The sequence below is a fragment of the Brachyistius frenatus genome, unplaced genomic scaffold, assembly GCF_029030835.1.
Source record: "Brachyistius frenatus isolate BFR_SWC_R1_liver_20210118 unplaced genomic scaffold, ASM2903083v1 Contig_36, whole genome shotgun sequence".
Taxonomy (NCBI): domain Eukaryota; kingdom Metazoa; phylum Chordata; class Actinopteri; family Embiotocidae; genus Brachyistius; species Brachyistius frenatus.
The window spans coordinates 3572438-3589522 of record NW_027210635.1 but is presented as its reverse complement, the minus strand read 5'-3'; the positions used below and the strand labels follow the sequence as shown (position 1 = coordinate 3589522).

The 17085-nt window shown below is 41.2% G+C and overlaps 3 protein-coding genes across 6 annotated transcripts; 1 reads left to right on the top strand and 2 right to left on the bottom strand.

Moving 5' to 3' along the window:
- On the bottom strand, nucleotides 1-5491 carry syngr3a (synaptogyrin 3a). Its single transcript, XM_069701447.1, has 4 exons — nucleotides 5279-5491; nucleotides 2626-2860; nucleotides 1637-1782; nucleotides 1-525 (listed from the first exon to the last, which is right to left on the bottom strand). Exons 1-4 carry the CDS (start codon nucleotides 5378-5380, stop codon nucleotides 307-309), a joined length of 702 nt encoding a protein of 233 aa, XP_069557548.1. The 5' UTR covers nucleotides 5381-5491; the 3' UTR covers nucleotides 1-306.
- Nucleotides 5492-8115: 2624 nt separating this feature from the next.
- On the bottom strand, nucleotides 8116-10381 carry gfer (growth factor, augmenter of liver regeneration (ERV1 homolog, S. cerevisiae)). Of its 2 annotated transcripts, none has more exons than XM_069701444.1 (3): nucleotides 9938-10381; nucleotides 9343-9554; nucleotides 8116-9022 (listed from the first exon to the last, which is right to left on the bottom strand). In XM_069701444.1, exons 1-3 carry the CDS (start codon nucleotides 10115-10117, stop codon nucleotides 8860-8862), a joined length of 555 nt encoding a protein of 184 aa, XP_069557545.1. In that variant the 5' UTR covers nucleotides 10118-10381; the 3' UTR covers nucleotides 8116-8859. The 2 variants fall into 2 exon arrangements, with proteins under 2 accessions (XP_069557545.1, XP_069557544.1); XM_069701443.1 differs by having other exon boundaries at nucleotides 9908-10361.
- On the top strand, nucleotides 10371-16471 carry drg2 (developmentally regulated GTP binding protein 2). Of its 3 annotated transcripts, none has more exons than XM_069701439.1 (14): nucleotides 10371-10449; nucleotides 10645-10767; nucleotides 12012-12169; nucleotides 12326-12415; nucleotides 12510-12570; nucleotides 13007-13097; nucleotides 13187-13259; nucleotides 13448-13538; nucleotides 13719-13816; nucleotides 14287-14363; nucleotides 14598-14686; nucleotides 14801-14859; nucleotides 15795-15848; nucleotides 16119-16471. In XM_069701439.1, the coding sequence occupies exons 2-14, from the start codon at nucleotides 10704-10706 to the stop codon at nucleotides 16203-16205; spliced, it is 1092 nt and encodes a 363-aa protein (XP_069557540.1). In that variant the 5' UTR covers nucleotides 10371-10449; nucleotides 10645-10703; the 3' UTR covers nucleotides 16206-16471. The 3 variants fall into 3 exon arrangements, with proteins under 3 accessions (XP_069557540.1, XP_069557541.1, XP_069557543.1); XM_069701440.1 differs by having other exon boundaries at nucleotides 10437-10526; XM_069701442.1 differs by lacking the exon at nucleotides 10371-10449 and having other exon boundaries at nucleotides 10549-10767.
- Nucleotides 16472-17085: the final 614 nt, after the last annotated feature.

Below are 17085 nucleotides of genomic sequence, written 5' to 3'. Positions count from 1 at the left end.
TCTCCTCCTCTGAATTTCCTCCTCTTGTTTTTGTTCTTTTTTGTTTTATCTGCTCCGATGCAAGGGCACTGGGTTTTCTCTGCGTACAGGTGTAGAAAAATTCAGATAAAGCTGGAATGTAAAGGAAGGAAAGGGAACGAGAGGAGGAAACAAAGAAGCAGCGGCCATTTTTTTTTTTTTTTTTTTTTTTTTGAACCAAAAAACTCAGCCCAAATCAACTCATACACAACTGCACGTGTAACAGCACAGAAAGCAATTTCCTCTTATCTGTATCTGTTCCTCTTTCCACCGTCGGGTCTATCTGTTCTAGTAAATGGGGACCTGGTACGTGGGTGCTGCGTTGTTCTCGGTGAACGGTGGGCTCTGGTAGGTCTCGGTGGTCTCGGTGATCTCGGTGGTGCCTGCTCCTGGTGAATTGGAGGGGTATGGCTGGGTGGGCGCGCCGCCGTCCATGTGCTCAGTGGTGAAAAGGGTCATATCTGTGCCGAGCAGATACTTCTGGACCGCACGCACTGTTAGACCGGCCTACAGGGGCAGCAGGAGGGACAGAGGGGAGGAGAGGGAGGAGAGGGGGGGGATTAACAGAAATAACTCTGCACTAGTCAAAGTACGCTGGTCTGAATAATGAAAGCACATCTCAACCCCATAATTGTCAGAAAAATCACATTTAAAAGCAGGATTTAAAAAAAAGTGGGCTGTAGACATTTAAACCTTATGGCTGACTACTTGAAGTAGTTGCAGCACATAAAATGAAGCACAGTTCAGCTGATGGATGACAAGTTTCTCACTTTTGTCAGAAATGGATTCCTATATTCTAGTTCAGGTCACAGATGGATTATCAAACAGGCCTACAAGGGACAAACATCAGAAGAAGTCAGGGTGGGCCCCAAATCCTGAGCGTCTGTTTGAAGTGGCACTTAACACCTTTTCTCTTTGGAAAGTCAAGGACAAAGTGCAGTAGGGACGTCCTGATCCTGCACCTGAACCCACTCTGACTCGTTTAGTTCTGGGAATTCTGGGTGCATATATTAAAGATTAGAGCTCGACTGATACTTTGGCTGGACAGTTTTATTAGCTGATATTGGCCTATCACAGATAAATTGGTGTCAGCAGACATGCTGGTTTATATGAAACTTTTTTTTACAGAACATAATACACAAAAAATAGCTTGAAGTAGATGAATAAGTGTTGTGTGTGTGTGTGTGTGTGTGTGTGTGTGTGTGTGTGTGTGTGTGTGTGTGTGTGTGTGTGTGTGTGTGTGTGTGTGTGTGTGTGTGTGTTTAAATACATATTTAATATAACCATTACATTTCCAGTAAAGTTTACAGTTTCAGTGCAGTGATGTCAGTGTGGACAATAAACTGTAAAATATCCTCTATTGCATTTCTTTTTCAAAAGTGTTTGATAACCATGTTTGAGGGATTCAGCAAAAATACATCATGCATCTGTTCTCTGGAGCCCATTGTTTCATAATTTGATTCAATTTTGTGAATAATTAGCATTTACTCAGAAGACTGAGCCTATATTTTGGTACTTCAAGCCAACTATGTTTGTGTCATACATTAATTCTTTGCAGTTCTGCATGTCCGTTCGTATGCCTCCGTATGTTTCAGTGTGTGTAGTTTCATGTTCTCACCCAGGTGATTATGGAGAAGAAGGAGAAGGCGATTGCGGCCCGAGCTGCATCTGCCCCCTGGTTGAGTGGCAGTTCATCCGCTGTGGTCCGAGACCACTGATTGGCCAGGAAGCAGAAACTTACAAAGTACAGAAAGGTCCAGAAACCTGCCAGAAAAAAATGAACGGTTATTTCCAGCTTAACATCCCACACAGACGAGGCAGTAAAATAAACATAACCAGCTGTAGGTGCTGAGTTATAACATTTCAAAATCACCTGAAGCGCTTCTTTGTTCCTTTTAATATTTAAAAATACTCTAATTTCTCTAACAGTCTTTGTCAGTTTACAGGTTTCATTTCTGTTGATGTCTTGTGGTGTCAGGAAGCTGTCGTCTGAAACAAAGAAGTTCCCTTTTGAAATCCTGCATTTAAGTTCAGGTCAGTGTTTGGTGTCTGCATGTCACTACCGTATATTCACATTCACTTTATATGTAAAGTGTTTTAACAGGAGATTTGCACCTGTGACTATTACAGTCTATTGGTCATTTGGACATTTAATGTTTAGCCTGTGATTTGTCAAAGTGCTGGTAAATTTTGAGCCAGAAGTTTAATGTTATGTAATATAGATATTCATTTAATTTTAATTAAATATATTTTTATATTCATTATTATGTCTATATTTCCGATCAGAACCACAATCACAATCACGTGTTACATTGTACAGTATATCGCCACAACATCCAATGACAGGGGTTGAGCTTCTAATGGAAATCAACCAGTGACGCACTGCATTGAAGAAAATACCATCATGCCATTATGGTCTCATACAGTGTATCATATAGGTTTCATCATTTAAGCATTTAATATAAACTGACCAAATGAGTCGATGGGTGTGTGTTCTTCCTGGAGCTGACACGACTCCGACACATCAAGACAGTCTGAAAGTTATCCTGTCAGTCTTCAGTGTTCGCATGTGTCTGTAAATATGACTGTACACATCTCCCTCCTCACCTGAGAAGCCGATCTCAACCATCACGGCCTTCTTCCTGTCTTTGACAGAGCTGATGGAGGAGAACTTGTACTCGAGCAGGAAAAAGAAGGAGCACGCCAGCAGGCCTACCAGGCCCATGAACACACCATAGTTACAGGCGTCTGCGTTCTTGTTGAAGACACAGTGGAGGCGCTCGCTGCCCAAGTTAACGTAACCCTCGTTCACGATGGAGGCAAAGACCACCAGGGAGAATATCTGTGGACGCAAGAGGAAGGTGAGGATAAACTCAGAAGAAGGAGATGAAATAAAAAAAGAAAACATCAAATCTTCTTTCTCTTCCTGTCTTTAACACACACTGTTACAGGCTCACTGGATTCAGGATTGAGGCAGCACTACTCGAAAGCGTCTCTTTGAGCGTGCTCAGACCGAAGGCATTAACCTAATTTCCTCTCTTTCTCTCTGACTGACTGAAGAGGTGGATGCTTCACTTCCCCTCAAGAATCACAGTCCTGAGGCTGTGTGTGTGTGTGTGTGTGTGTGTGTGTGTGTGTGTGTGTGTGTGTGTGTGTGTGTGTGTGTGTGTGTGTGTGTGTGTGTGTGTGTGTGTGTGTGTGTGCGTGTGCGCCAAAAGGAGAGAGTGGCTGCAGCTAATGCTACAAACTATTTCTGTCAGTTCACCTTCTGTTTTATTTCGTACCAACATCATCCATCTTCAAGTTTAATCCCTTTGCTTCATTTTCAGTCTCTCATCTGGCCCCTCCGTTCTGGACTCGCTCACAGACACCGGTCAGCTGACTAACTCTCTATGGCAGAATAGGGCCATGTGACACACGCATACACAGAAATGCACCAGCACTTGGGGGGTTTGGGTCACATGATGGTGGAGACACACACACAATGGGATAAAGTCAGGTCCACATTCTGAACTAATCACATGTGTGGATATAATCTGAGCAGTTACACACTCAGTTGTTTTTAGTGAACGGTGTGATAAAGCTGCTTATGAATCAAAGTGCTGCATCTCCAAATGAAAAAAACCAAAACGTTACCCTTTATTTGTTTGCGTGATATGAAATATGAATTTAAATGCTTTATACTCTGATTTCTTTGTTATTTAATTAGTAGATTAACAGCAGTCAAAATGGGATTTATGTAAAAGGAAAGAAGGTTATCCCTTACAGAAAAGGTTTTCCATGGTTTGCACGTGATCACATGTATGACACGTTTACCACATGTTGCAACATATGATAACATGAGAAAAAATATGTGGAAAAGTTTTCAGATGAGAATCTACATGAGCTTCACACATTACACCATGAAGTTTTTCCAAAACCACATGTTTCCAGTGGACAATATACATGTTTCATATGTATGTGATCACATGAGTTTTTGTAAAATTCATGTGTTTTTTTCTGAGTAATTGAGGAAAAAGCTTTTTTCAGTCAAAAATTTGAGAGTAGATCTGTTGCAGCATTGCATTCTGGTTCATTTGGGATTCCCTCAACTAACAAAGTGGCACTTCTGCTTTACATGAGATTATCTGCCACTTTAGCTATATACCTCTGAAACCTATTGATTTGGAAGGACTGTATGCACAATTAATGCATATAGACTATATTTTGAAGGACACAATCTTGGCTACAACAGTAAAATAGTTTGATCCTAAGCAGCCTCTCATTTTGTTCATTTAGTATTTTTAATGCACGATTTACTTGTAGGTAATTTTACTGTGATCTACTGGTACTTCTATTTAAATTAAGGACCTTAAAGTTACTTATTCCACTGCTGATTGTGGATATACAATAAATATGAGGTGTAGTGACCTACAGGATGAAGGTTTTCACCTGCAAAGGGACAAAAATACACCAACAAAACGACAACATCAGTCCGTGATTCGTGATTCGAAGAAACAGAGACGCGTGAGGATGAAATTAGGCCCTAATTGCTTCATCGGTTTGTTTCAGAGATCCCGGCACGGTTAGAGAAGACCTTCTCTGTGTCACCCAAAGGTGATGCGTTGCATCAAACGTCAGGGCACGACGCGTCTCCGTGGCCCTGCGTGCGTAATGATGATCGCGGACCAATCACGGATTGGGATGACGAACGACGACGACCGTATAGGGTAAATCGGCAAAATCATTAGCTGAAAATATAATTGGAAATCTATAAATGAGCAAGGAAATAATGCGGTTATGTGATGAGTAAGAATATTATTAGCAGGGAGGAACACAAGAGCGACGAGGCAGGTGAATGAATATGGATCTGTCTTTATCATTTTCAACAGAATCCGCTCTGCTGCGCATCTGATGAGTGTTTACTGAGCACTGACAGGCGAGATGGAAAAATACGAATGGGTGAGGGTATGTCGGTCTGTGCCCCAGAAAACATCTGTAGTGAAATCATTTCCCTGGTCAGGGTGTCAGATAACCGCCAGGCCCTGGTTACACCCTGCACGGTTCATTTCTGTGATGATCCCCAGGATAAACATCAATTTCAAGGTTTCCTTTTACACAGCACCATTTCAGCTTTCAGTGGATTTCGAGAGATTATATTTGCAGTGAGAACACGTCATGGGCTTCTCGCAGCAAAGACAACACAGAGGACCCCAACACACACACACACACACACACACACACACACAACAGCAGCAGCAGCGCGAAAAGCCGCTCTCACCCAGGACAGCGCTCTGAGGATGGTCGTAGGCTGTTTGACGAAGGAAATCGGGTCGATGGTCGTCCCGGTTCGGCCCGCTCCGAACGATCCCACTCCGTCCATCTTCTGTCGCTCTGTGTGTGCGCTCCTCGCGGCTCCACGCTCCCGGCTCCACGGCACGATGGATGCGCTTCTGATTGCTGCTGTAGGGACGGGTCCTGCGCGCTCCCAGAGGCGCGCGGGCACTCAGGCGGACGTGCAGGATCCATCGTGCCCGCGCTACACAGACTGGTGGGATAAACCACACTTTGATACTGTTATAGAAAAAAAAAAATACGCTAATGAAATGAGAGAGGCTAATAGAAGTCTAACATGTGAGATTGGGAAGAAACAAAGTAGGACATTGTGACTGTTGTTGGTTTATAACATAGTTCCATTATCACGTGGTCATTTGTTGGGGGCTTTCTATTCCATCAGTTATTGGCTACTACTTCAATGAAGAGTCACAACAAGTACAATTAAGAAAGGTTAAGGCTTCCCTGAAGTAAACATCCACGTGCCTTTATGTCTGGACCAATCTCAGATTACAGTGTCTGAAATTATGACTTTATCACCATTATTTTTTCAGACCTCAAAAGCTCACCTGATGGCTACAAACGTCTCGAAACGTATGCGCTGATTTTCAAGTGTACCTGTGTTTTTCCTTATCTGAGTCGACAATGTTAGAGGAGGAATTGTCCACAACACAGACTGTAAAGTCCTTATTGGTTGATGATTGATTTCAGAAAACTGGTTTGTCTCCCAAATGTTTTTCTAGAGTTGACAGTTGTATCAAGATAGTGTGTAAACTTGAACTAAAACTGTGTAAAGAAACAAATTCCCGTTGCTTATTTTTTTTTACCTGTGGGGTGATCCAGCTGTGACAAGAAGTCAGGTCTGTTGTCAGAATTTTATACTGAAGCCATGAGTCCACTCTACCTCAGAATAAAATATGGTCAACTTTGAAAGACTCATCAATGTAACAAGAATAATAGAGGTGTAAAATAATGGGGTGAAAGTGAAAGTCAAGATGAGTGAAAGTGGGGTCAAGTTGATGTGTTGAGTTTAGATGGAATAGAGTCAGCCAATAAATATCAAAACAATTATTTTCTTGAATTGTTGAAAACTTCCCTCACATTCCTGAAACCCGCATTTACCGAACATGACCTCACTGTCCTCAACATTATCTACAGGCCTGAAGCTGTAATACCATTTCAGTAGACTCCATCCTGATAAGAACATTTAAGCCTCAAGGACTCTGGGCCATAACTAATATTGAATAAAAAAAAAAAAAAAAAAAAAAAACCCTGCTTCAGTAACCAACAGAGCAAGGTTATGAAATATAGCATGAAGAAAAGTCTCATGATGTAACTGCCAAATACCATAAAAAGTATAGTCACAAGTCACCTATCATGGGATATTTGCTGTTTAATGTGGCATCAACAAAGACAACTTAGTTCAACACTAAACTGTGGCAACATACAATTTAACATTAAGTCTTACCACAATGCAACTGTAGGTCACTGGACTTAAATATGTTTCTACTAAGTGTCCACCCACTGCCTGAACACACTGTAGAAGATACTGTCTGACGTTTCAGGCTATATAATTTGAATGAATTTGATTTGACTGTCCAATTAAAGCATTCTGAATACAACCATGTTATTATCATTATTTAACTAAAAGAGCATTCAAAGAGTGCAGACCTGCTCCAAGTCCAACAGTCTACCCTTTATGATATACAAATCTGCAACCACAATCATCATATATATCCTTATATATTTATAATGGCGATGGGCGATAGGTTCATGTTACAGCATTCCACCAAGTTTCATGAAAATCAGGCTAGTAGTTTTTATATAATCCTGCTGAGTAACAGAAAGAAAAAAAACTGCACCTAAACCATTACTTCCTTGGTGATGATGTTAAATTAAAAAACAATTCCAGGTTAACAGGATATAAGATCATCATCCAAAAGAAAGGATGACCCTTCACACTATCTGCTGCTCAGTAGGTAATCAGTAGTTTGTGGTGCCATATCCTGGAATTGTTAAAACATTAATTGTATAATTTTTTTTATACATTTTTTTTGTATAAACTCATTTTTTTATAATACAAAATTTGTTGGCAAATGGCAAACTGATGCTGTGTACAATGTAGTGCATACATGGCTTACACCACTAGAGGTCAATGATGTCTATTTCAAAATTCAATATTTGAATGTTAATATTCATTAGAGGACATAAACACATAATTGTAAAAGAAACAATTCAAACCAGATGTGAGATTTAAAACTTCACTTATGATGAAGGTGGGGACAAATAAAAAACTGTCTTTATGATCCTGATAACAATGAAATATGAGCTGTGGGGGATTGAAGTAATGTATGTCCATGTGACAGTCTAATGAAGGAATGACTCCAAACACAAGTGTGTGTTTGTGTGTGTCCTGTACTGGGTCCTTAAATAACTCTTTCAAAATAGTGTTTATTAATAACACAGGCAGATCAGGTCCCATCACTGAGGTGATGCCCTCAAAAGACTTTACCTCGAGAGAAGACTTCACGTGAGGCTACAACTAACACTTGTTTTAATGATTTGTTATATAAATCCACTACTTTATTACCTTCTTATTTTTATTCTGTGAAATGTCCAAAATAAATACAAAGGCTTATGTTACCAAACCTCAAAGTGCTGAACAAAACAATGTTGTAACTGGAAACAGAGAAACACCAGCAAATGTTCATCTTTGAGGAGCTGCAACCAACAAAATATTTATATTTGTATTTATCTTAATGGCTTAAATGATCACAAAAGCGCTGCAATTGGAAAATTAAATCTTTATTATTTTCATAAATTATGCAAATTAATTTACATAGTCTGCATATATCACATCACAAACCACTGAGCCTGATGTTACAATAAAACACAATCTGAAATCAGCACTATAGAAAAATATATTTCTCTGACATAACAGTATTTTATGAGTATGTTACATATAATAACTCGGACTTGTTGAGAATCATGAGAAATATTTTTCACTAATTTGATACTGTACTGTACTGTACTGTAGACTTTAGTGGATTCTGGGTTACACTCAACGTCTAAACAGAAGTTAAAACAGACCAAACAAATAACATGTTCATGGTAAAATCATTTCTAACTAAATTCCTGCTTTAATAGACAATTCAGACTTATAACCATACCTGGAAATGAACCAGCTGAAGATCAAAAAGGATTTTAAAACCAAAGATACAAGCCTCAGTTTGAAAAACACTTTAAAACTGCAACAACCAGAATTGACATTAGGTTCAGGGAAACCTTTTCTTAGTATTAATTGGAGAAACACAAAGAAATACTTTATTTCGTATCTTTAATTCTATGAGCAGATTGGTGACACTACCTCACCACAAAACAAGCAAAGCCATTCACCTTTCTTCACGTGAACGTCCTCAGAAGAAAAACAGGAAACGAAAAGGTGAGCTGAGTTCTGTGGTGTCTGACAGACGACGTTCTTGTTGTCAGCTCTCAGCTCCGTCCTCACATCTCCGTCAGTACAAGCCGTCAGTCGCAGGAACCATCTTTCCATCCATCTTTCCACCTCTCATCCACACGGGAGCAGTCGAATTCTGGCTTTCCCAGCCGCACGTTGACGTCATTATGAAGATGACAAAGCCACTGAGAAAGAGCATGACGGCTGCTGGTGTTTGGCTGATTGGTTTTCAACCTGTGGAGTGGAAACCGTGCTTGTTGATAATTGCCTTTTATTTTTTTTTTTTTTTTTTTTTACCTTAAAGCTTCTTAAAATGTGAGGGCTTAAATCTACCTGCTACGTGACAAGGATACTCTCATTCTGACCAAAAGTTGTAATTTAAAACCTACTAAAATCAGCGCCAGCCAGGTGCCGAGTAAAACAAAACAAAAAAAAGTGTAAAACACGCGAAATCATTGCTCAGATTCTGTACGAACATTTTACACCATTTTAAGACGCTTCAAAATCTGATACGCGACTGTTCTGTGCTGTTTATGAAATCTCTGTGGTCTCACCTGCCCCTGAGGTCTTCTGCACATTCATCACAGGGGAAGAACTTGGAGAAAAGGTTAAAGAACTGTCCCATCTCCGTCTGCTGGGTGGAAGACGGACTGTCGGGGTAGTATGCTGCCATGGTGTGCAGGAAGGACCAGGTGTTACGCCCCAACTCTTGCCTGTCCAGCGGACACTGTGGGTCTTGTTGGGTCTCTTCTGCAGCGCCGGTCTCCTGCAGGATCATTTAAACATACAGATGCACACAACAGCCGGTAAAGCCAAGAGACACACATGTAGTACCATATGGTTAGTGTTGATACGTGGTTGTGTTGTGAATATACACGTCATCACGCTTCCTGTTTGGTCATATTCAAGATCAGATCACACATTGTCCAACACACGAGGTCCCAAATTGCCTTAAACCCGATTTAGCAACAGTGGGGTCATTAACATGAAAGACTTTCTGATGAAGCTCTTGAGATAACAACTCATAAACAAGCTTCTGGTCTAGCACATCATTAAAGTGTCAAAGTCATTCGTACACATAACTCCCCCCAAAAACCCTGGCAAGCCGCCTCATGTCACCTGTGCAGCAGCTGGCTGCTCTTTCTGCACCTTCATCCACGATTTAAAGTCCGTACAGGCCCTGCACGGCTTCTTCTTCACACCCGCGGTCTGACCCGGCTCCTTACCGGAGCTCTCCTCCGGGGCCGGGCCGCCCGTTGGAAACGGAAAACCCTCAAACCCGGGCGGCTTGGAGGCTGATGATCCCTTCGGTCCCGTGGGCGCAGCCATGTGCGCTCTGTGTTTCGGATCAAATAACGCTGACTTGACCTGCAGCGTCGACAAACATCAGGGATGTCCGGCCGATGAAACACAGCTACATCTGAGCGGACGCATGGCTGCCGTATAATATGTGCTTTCACCGCGCGGTCGGTGCCGCGGTGGGGCAGCGCACTTCCCGGTTGATGTAACGTTAACGCAACGTTTACACAGGGGGGGGGAAACGGACGTCAGCCAGCGTGAGTTTCCTTGTTTCTTCCGGACATTTGACGGGAACGGAACGAGTTCCGGTTCGGTGATGTCCGTCATCTGTGCGTGCCGCTGAGTGTGGCCTCTGTCAAAGTGTAAATATTGACTACATTACAACAACTTGCATTGTTGACATGATGCGTGTTGAATCCGGATGCTAATTTACGCCCACGTGCGTCCGTTCACTGCTTTTTCATGCCGGTTCTCAGCTGTTACACGTTAGCCGGGTGGCTAACAGAGCTAACGACTGTGGAGTGACACGTTTCTGTTTAATTTCGTCCTCCCGACAGAATATCTGCAGCCCGCCTGAACCTCCACCTCCACCACCACCTCCACCTCCTCCTCCACCATGGGCATCTTGGAGAAAATCTCGGAAATAGAGAAAGAAATTTCTCGGACACAGAAAAACAAAGGTAAGAGACAGCCGCAGAGCTAACTGTTAGCTCCACGACAGGCCAACTTGTGGCCACGCTTTGTGTGTGTGTGTGTGTGTGTGTGTGTGTGTGTGTGTGTGTGTGTGTGTGTGTGTGTGTGTGTGTGTGTGTGTGTGTGTGTGTGTGTGTGTGTGTGTGTGTGTGTGTGTGTGTGTGTGTGTGTGTGTGTGTGTGTGTCAGCTCTTGTTACTCATTAATGTCACAGAAAGTCGAGGAGAGGGCGAATTGACGCCGTTAAGCTGATTTCAAGACAAAAAGAATATCTTGAATCTGAAACAACTATATATATTTATATATATATTTTTTTAATATCTCCCAAAAGTCTTTCTTCACAGCTGTGGTCGGAAGTTTAATTACACTCATCATGGACATGAATGTCATCGGAGTATTGAGCTGTCAGTGATTTATTGTAGTTTTTCCAGGGCACAATGTGAGCGGACCACATCTTTAGGAGAAAATAAAATAAATAAAAAGTGGTGCACAAGTTATATGTTCACACACAGCGCATCTAATATTTGGTGAAATGTCCCTTCGCAAGTTGCCGCTTCACCAGATGCGTTCGGTAGCCATCGACACGCTTCTGGCAGATTTCCGGCGGGACGACGCGTTTCTTTGCAGGATTGATGGTTCAATCAAATGTGTTGGTTTCCTGCACAGACTCAACTTTTTCAGAACAGTCCACATTTTCAACGGGGTCGAGGCACGTCTTTGGGAGGGCCGTTTCAAAAGCTTAATGTCATGCTGCTTCGTCCGTCCCACAACCGGCCGTGACGTGTCTGGGGGTCGTCGTCCTGTTGAAACACACACACACACACACACACACACACACACACACACACACACACACACACACACACACGTCCCAAGTTTCAACTGTCCGGCTGATAGTTTGAGGTTAAGGTGAAATATTTGTACGTTTTCCTCCTCCTTCATTATTCTATCCACTTTGTGCAACGTACTGGTACTGGCAGGAAAAACAGCCCCAGATCATGACGCTACCACCACCATGCTTAACAGTTCACAGTGTTGTTTGAGTTAATGCCTCACCTTCACTTGTGCTGGAACTACAATGTAATCGCAACCTTTACGTATCCCTCACCTACGAGTCAAATCCGTACTGTTAATACGTTTAAGTCTTTAAAGTCATCACGCTTGATAAAATCGACCACATGTGCTCTCTTTGAGTCACTGTTTTTTTTTCCCCCCTCCACTTCTCTCTCCAGCTACTGAGTACCATCTGGGTTTGCTGAAGGCAAAGCTAGCCAAATACAGATCTCAGCTTCTGGAGCCCAAGTCAACGGGGGCCAAAGGCGAGGGCTTCGATGTCATGAAATCAGGAGATGCTCGTGTTGCGCTTATCGGTTTCCCATCTGTGGGTAAGGTACGTTGACATGGTGGTTTGTGTTTCCTGGTGCAGATATACAAGTCTTGAAAAAAAAAAAGAAAAAAAAAGTGCGCTTTTTTCCCCCTTCATCCTGGCAGAAGAAAGACAATAAAGATGTGCTGGTTTAATTTATTTCTCCGTTGTCTCCTGCAGTCCACCTTCCTCAGCTTGATGACATCAACAGCCAGTGAAGCTGCGTCTTATGAGTTCACTACCCTCACCTGCATACCCGGTGTCATAGAGGTACACGCATCCACATCAACACACGTGTTCAAGTTGGCTGTTATAATCACCGTGTAACAATCAGTGTTTAACTCCGTTGTTTGTTGTTAATCAGTACAAAGGTGCCAACATCCAGCTGCTTGATCTGCCAGGAATTATTGAGGGTGCTGCCCAAGGTACGCTCTGGCTCCGTGATTTTGTACTCTCTTGTCCTAAACCCAAAGTGAGCAGACTTTGTGACCCTGTAGAATTTTTCATTTTTCTGCACAAATGTGACCTGAAACAAAAACTAAAAACATTTTAAAACAAAAATCAAATTTCATAGTTACATCACGGCCAGCTGTCCAGGCCCAGATGCTGCAAAACAGGCTCAAACCATGATACTGCCACGACCATTTATCACAGGATAAGGTTCTTCTGTGGAAATCGGCTGTTGTCCGAGGTCATATTTATACAGAAATACAGAAAATTCTAAAGCACCACTGTTTGAGTGGAAAACACTCAGTGGCACCAAGGAGGCTTTTACGTTGTAATTTTTTGTTACCACTCCTAAACATGAAAACAGATTTCGCCTCTTAGTGGTTGTGTTTACTGACCTTCAACATTTTATAGGTAAGGGTAGAGGTCGGCAGGTCATTGCTGTTGCCAGGACAGCAGATGTTGTCATCATGATGTTGGATGCCACCAAAGGAGATGTTCAGAGGTGCGTGACGCACACTGTTTGTGAGTTTGAACAAGTTAGGTGGGGTTCATCAGCAATAACTCTACATTTAACCCATATTTTCTTTGTAGGGAACTTCTAGAAAAAGAGTTGGAGTCGGTGGGCATCAGGCTCAACAGGTCGAAACCAAATATTTATTTCAAGGTACAGTTTCACAGTCTTTTTGCATCACTTGGGGTTACGAGTTTTCGAGATACAAAGTATTAGTCAATGGAAAATTTTGGGCCTGATGATGGTAAAAGCTAAACATGTTAAGTTGATCAACTCCAGAACTGGTTACTTGAATTGTAATATTAAATGTGAAAATGTGCCTTTTTGTTTTTTCCCTGTAGCCCAAGAAAGGTGGCGGTCTCTCCTACAACTCCACAGTTCCTCTCACTCACTGCTCGGAGAAGCTCGTTCAGCTCATTCTTCATGAATACAGTATCCTTCGCTGGAAGAGGCGGCACACAGTTAAAAAAAAAAAACACATCCGTGTAATGGTTTAATGTCTTTCACTACAAATACATTTCTGACTTCTCCCCTTCATCTTTCTCTGATCAGTTTGATGAACTTAGTGACACACAGAAGTATCTGTTTGATTTCTTTAACCCTCTTCCTCAGAAATCTTTAATGCAGAAGTCCTCTTCAGGGAGGACAGCACGCCAGACGAGTTCATTGACGTCATCGTTGGGAGCAGAGTTTACATGCCTTGTCTATATGTAAGTCAGTACAGTTACGCTGAGGCGGGTCAAAACCTCAGATCTGTAAAATTGTAGACTTTTTTTTGTTGTTCACGTGACCATTGTCTAAATCACAGTTTGGTTTCAAGTCCAGAGATGATTTTCAGACATACACACTTTGATGTTTTTTTTTTTTTTTTTTTTTTTTTTTTTTTTTTTTTTTTTTTTTTTTTTTTTTTTTTTTTTTTTTTTTTTTTTTTTTTTTTTTTTTTTTTTTTTTTTTTTTTTTTTTTTTTTTTTTTTTTTTTTTTTTTTTTTTTTTTTTTTTTTTTTTTTTTTTTTTTTTTTTTTTTTTTTTTTTTTTTTTTTTTTTTTTTTTTTTTTTTTTTTTTTTTTTGAGTGAAGTTATTGGAGTAACTGGAGATGTGAGGTTTTGGCAAATCTCTTGGTTTTAATCTTTTGTACATCTGGTGCGAGTTTTTTCCCCCTCATATTGTTTGTGTCCTCAGGTGTACAACAAGGTGGATCAGATCTCCATCGAGGAGGTGGACCGCCTGGCACGCAGACCTCACAGTGTTGTCATCAGGTCAGATGTCTGTGTGTCTGTGTCTGTGTGTGTGTGTGTGTGTGTGTGTGTGTGTGTGTGTGTGTGTGTGTGTGTGTGTGTGTGTGTGTGTGTGTGTGTGTGTGTGTGTGTGTGTGTGTGTGAGAATAGCAAGATCGCAAGATGAATGATTGGAAGCATTCATCTTACTTTTTTTAACGTTGGGATGTGGGAGCGATTAACATCATCCTATTTCTGTCCACATGTATGTTTCAGTTGTGGGATGAAGCTGAACCTGGATTACCTTCTGGAGAGGTTGTGGGAATACCTGGCTCTGATCTGCATTTACACTAAGAAAAGAGGAGGTACACACACACACACACACACACACACACACACACACACACACACACACCTGAGACTGACATAAACAGAGTAGATCTTCTGAAATGATTTTGTTTTTGTTTTTTTTCTGTTAGAGCGCCCAGACTTTAATGATGCCATCATCATGAGAAGAGGAGCGTCTGTAGAACATGTGGTAAGTAAAACACATATGTATGCACACATATACTGGAGGAATTACGATAATTTAAACCAAAAAATAATACGAAAACGAGAATAGATCAGAAAGTTCTGAAACCGTTCCTGTTGCACACGAGCAGAGCAGAGTGATGGAGCAGGTGAAGGACCTTCTTTAGTGAGTAAGTATTACAAGTTTTATGTCAGTGGATCAGCATAAGCACCTGTGTTAAACAACAGTCAACTGAGACCCCTGATATGCTTCAGAAAACCTATGACAAGGAAGTACTGAGCCGGGAGAAGTGTTTTGAGTGGCATTCACGTTTCAAGAGGGGCAGAACATCTCCAAGACCGAAGAAGGTGCATCAAGTCAGGACTCAGGAGCGCAACCAGGAGGGGGCGGGTAGTTTTCTTTGAGAGTCATGGGTTTGTGGACAGTAGATCAGTCCCCCAGGGTCAGAGTGTCAACGCCAAGTTCAACGGTAATGCTTTGAAACGTCTGAGGGAAAATATTGGTCACAAACAACCTGTACTTTGGTGCTAATGTGACAACGCACCTGCTCACAGCATGTTGAAAATGCACACATTTCTTGCCCGAAACAACACAATTGTTGCTCCCCAGTACCCCAGCTCGCTGGATTTGGCTGCCTGTGACTGATGTTCACCCTCTGCTCAAGTTGGAAGTCCATGGTGAAGTAGCAAATGCCATTACACCTCGACACCAGTGGTCTCAAAAACACATCCAACGCTGGTGCTGATGTTGATCAAGTGATGTAACTTGACGTGCCTCATGAAAGTGAAAGTTTCCCTCTGCTTCATGTGCGTTACTCTGTTCTTGTCCAACAGGAACAGTCTCTGAACCTTTTGATCTCCCCATGTACATACAAAATAGATAGTTAGCAAATCTTCCTGATGAACACAGTTCATGATTTTTTTTTCTTTTTAAACCTGCAGTGCCATCGAATCCACAGAACCTTAGCCAGCCAGTTCAAATATGCCCTGGTTTGGGTAAGTAAGGTCAAGTTTTCAGAGACTGTGAAAAAAATACTATTTTCAGATTCTGTAAACAAAGGAAAGTATTCTTAGAGCTACATTTGCTAAACAATTTGTACGATTTACTCTGTAATCTGTAAGAAATATTTTCATAGTGTAATTTTGTGACAGGTCACTTTTTCAGTAAATTAAAATCCTGTTTTCTGTTTAGTAATTCTGTACCTTTATAAACTCAAAGCTTCTGATCAGAGTAAGTCTGAACTGTGTTGTCTGTTGGCCTTTCAGGGAACCAGTACCAAGTATAGCCCGCAGAGAGTTGGCCTAACACACATCATGGAGCACGAGGACGTCATCCAGATTGTTAAGAAGTAAAGCAAGCTTCTGATTAGACAGACGAGAGACTTCAACAGTGAATGAAAACATAATCTGTACAGCAGATATACAGCAAAGAAAAACAGCAACCTTCCTTATTTTGTATATAAAATCTCTCAAAAACAGTGATTTGAAGAAACGGACCATATTTGAGTTGGCTGTGGACAGAAACGGGTGTATTTTACCCTTTTGATTAGGATAAAGATAAAAGACACATTGATTCAGAGAGAAAATGTGAAAAATAAAGCCCATAAAATGTCTAATAAGTGCTTGTGTGTTTTTTTTTTCTACCCTCATCTCACTGGGATGGATGCAAATATTGCAAACACATAATCTTCAGTGTCAGGACTGTTTTATACTCTTTGCTGTGTCTGTAAATTTTTGTTTGTTGAATTATTTCATAGTAAGCCATCGTCTCTACAAATATCTCCTCATTCATTCATTCAAATATAATCTGTAATGGAGATTATGGGGTTGTGTTAGCCTGATTTGCACTGTACTGGCTTTGGACCTCACAGTGATCACAAAGTTACTGAGAAAAGCAAAACGACTGCATAACCTTGACAATATGTTCTCCCTGTACTGTTACAGATGCCATCCTGCATGTATGGTCCTATGTCTGATTGGTCATGCTGTTATATGTGGAGGACTACAATGAAAGTTAGCCTTAATTGTAACATTTTAAAAGAAAAAAAAAAAGTACGTCAAATGAAGTCATTTGATCATCCGTCCCTACTTTATACAAATCTTCTTGATGCTGTTTTTCCACAAGAAAAGATGCATTACCTTGTTCAAAATTATTCATTAAAATGTTTTATTTTGAAAAATCCACAGTCTAATAACATGCAATTTTTTTCATTCCAAATGTATAAACCTGCAT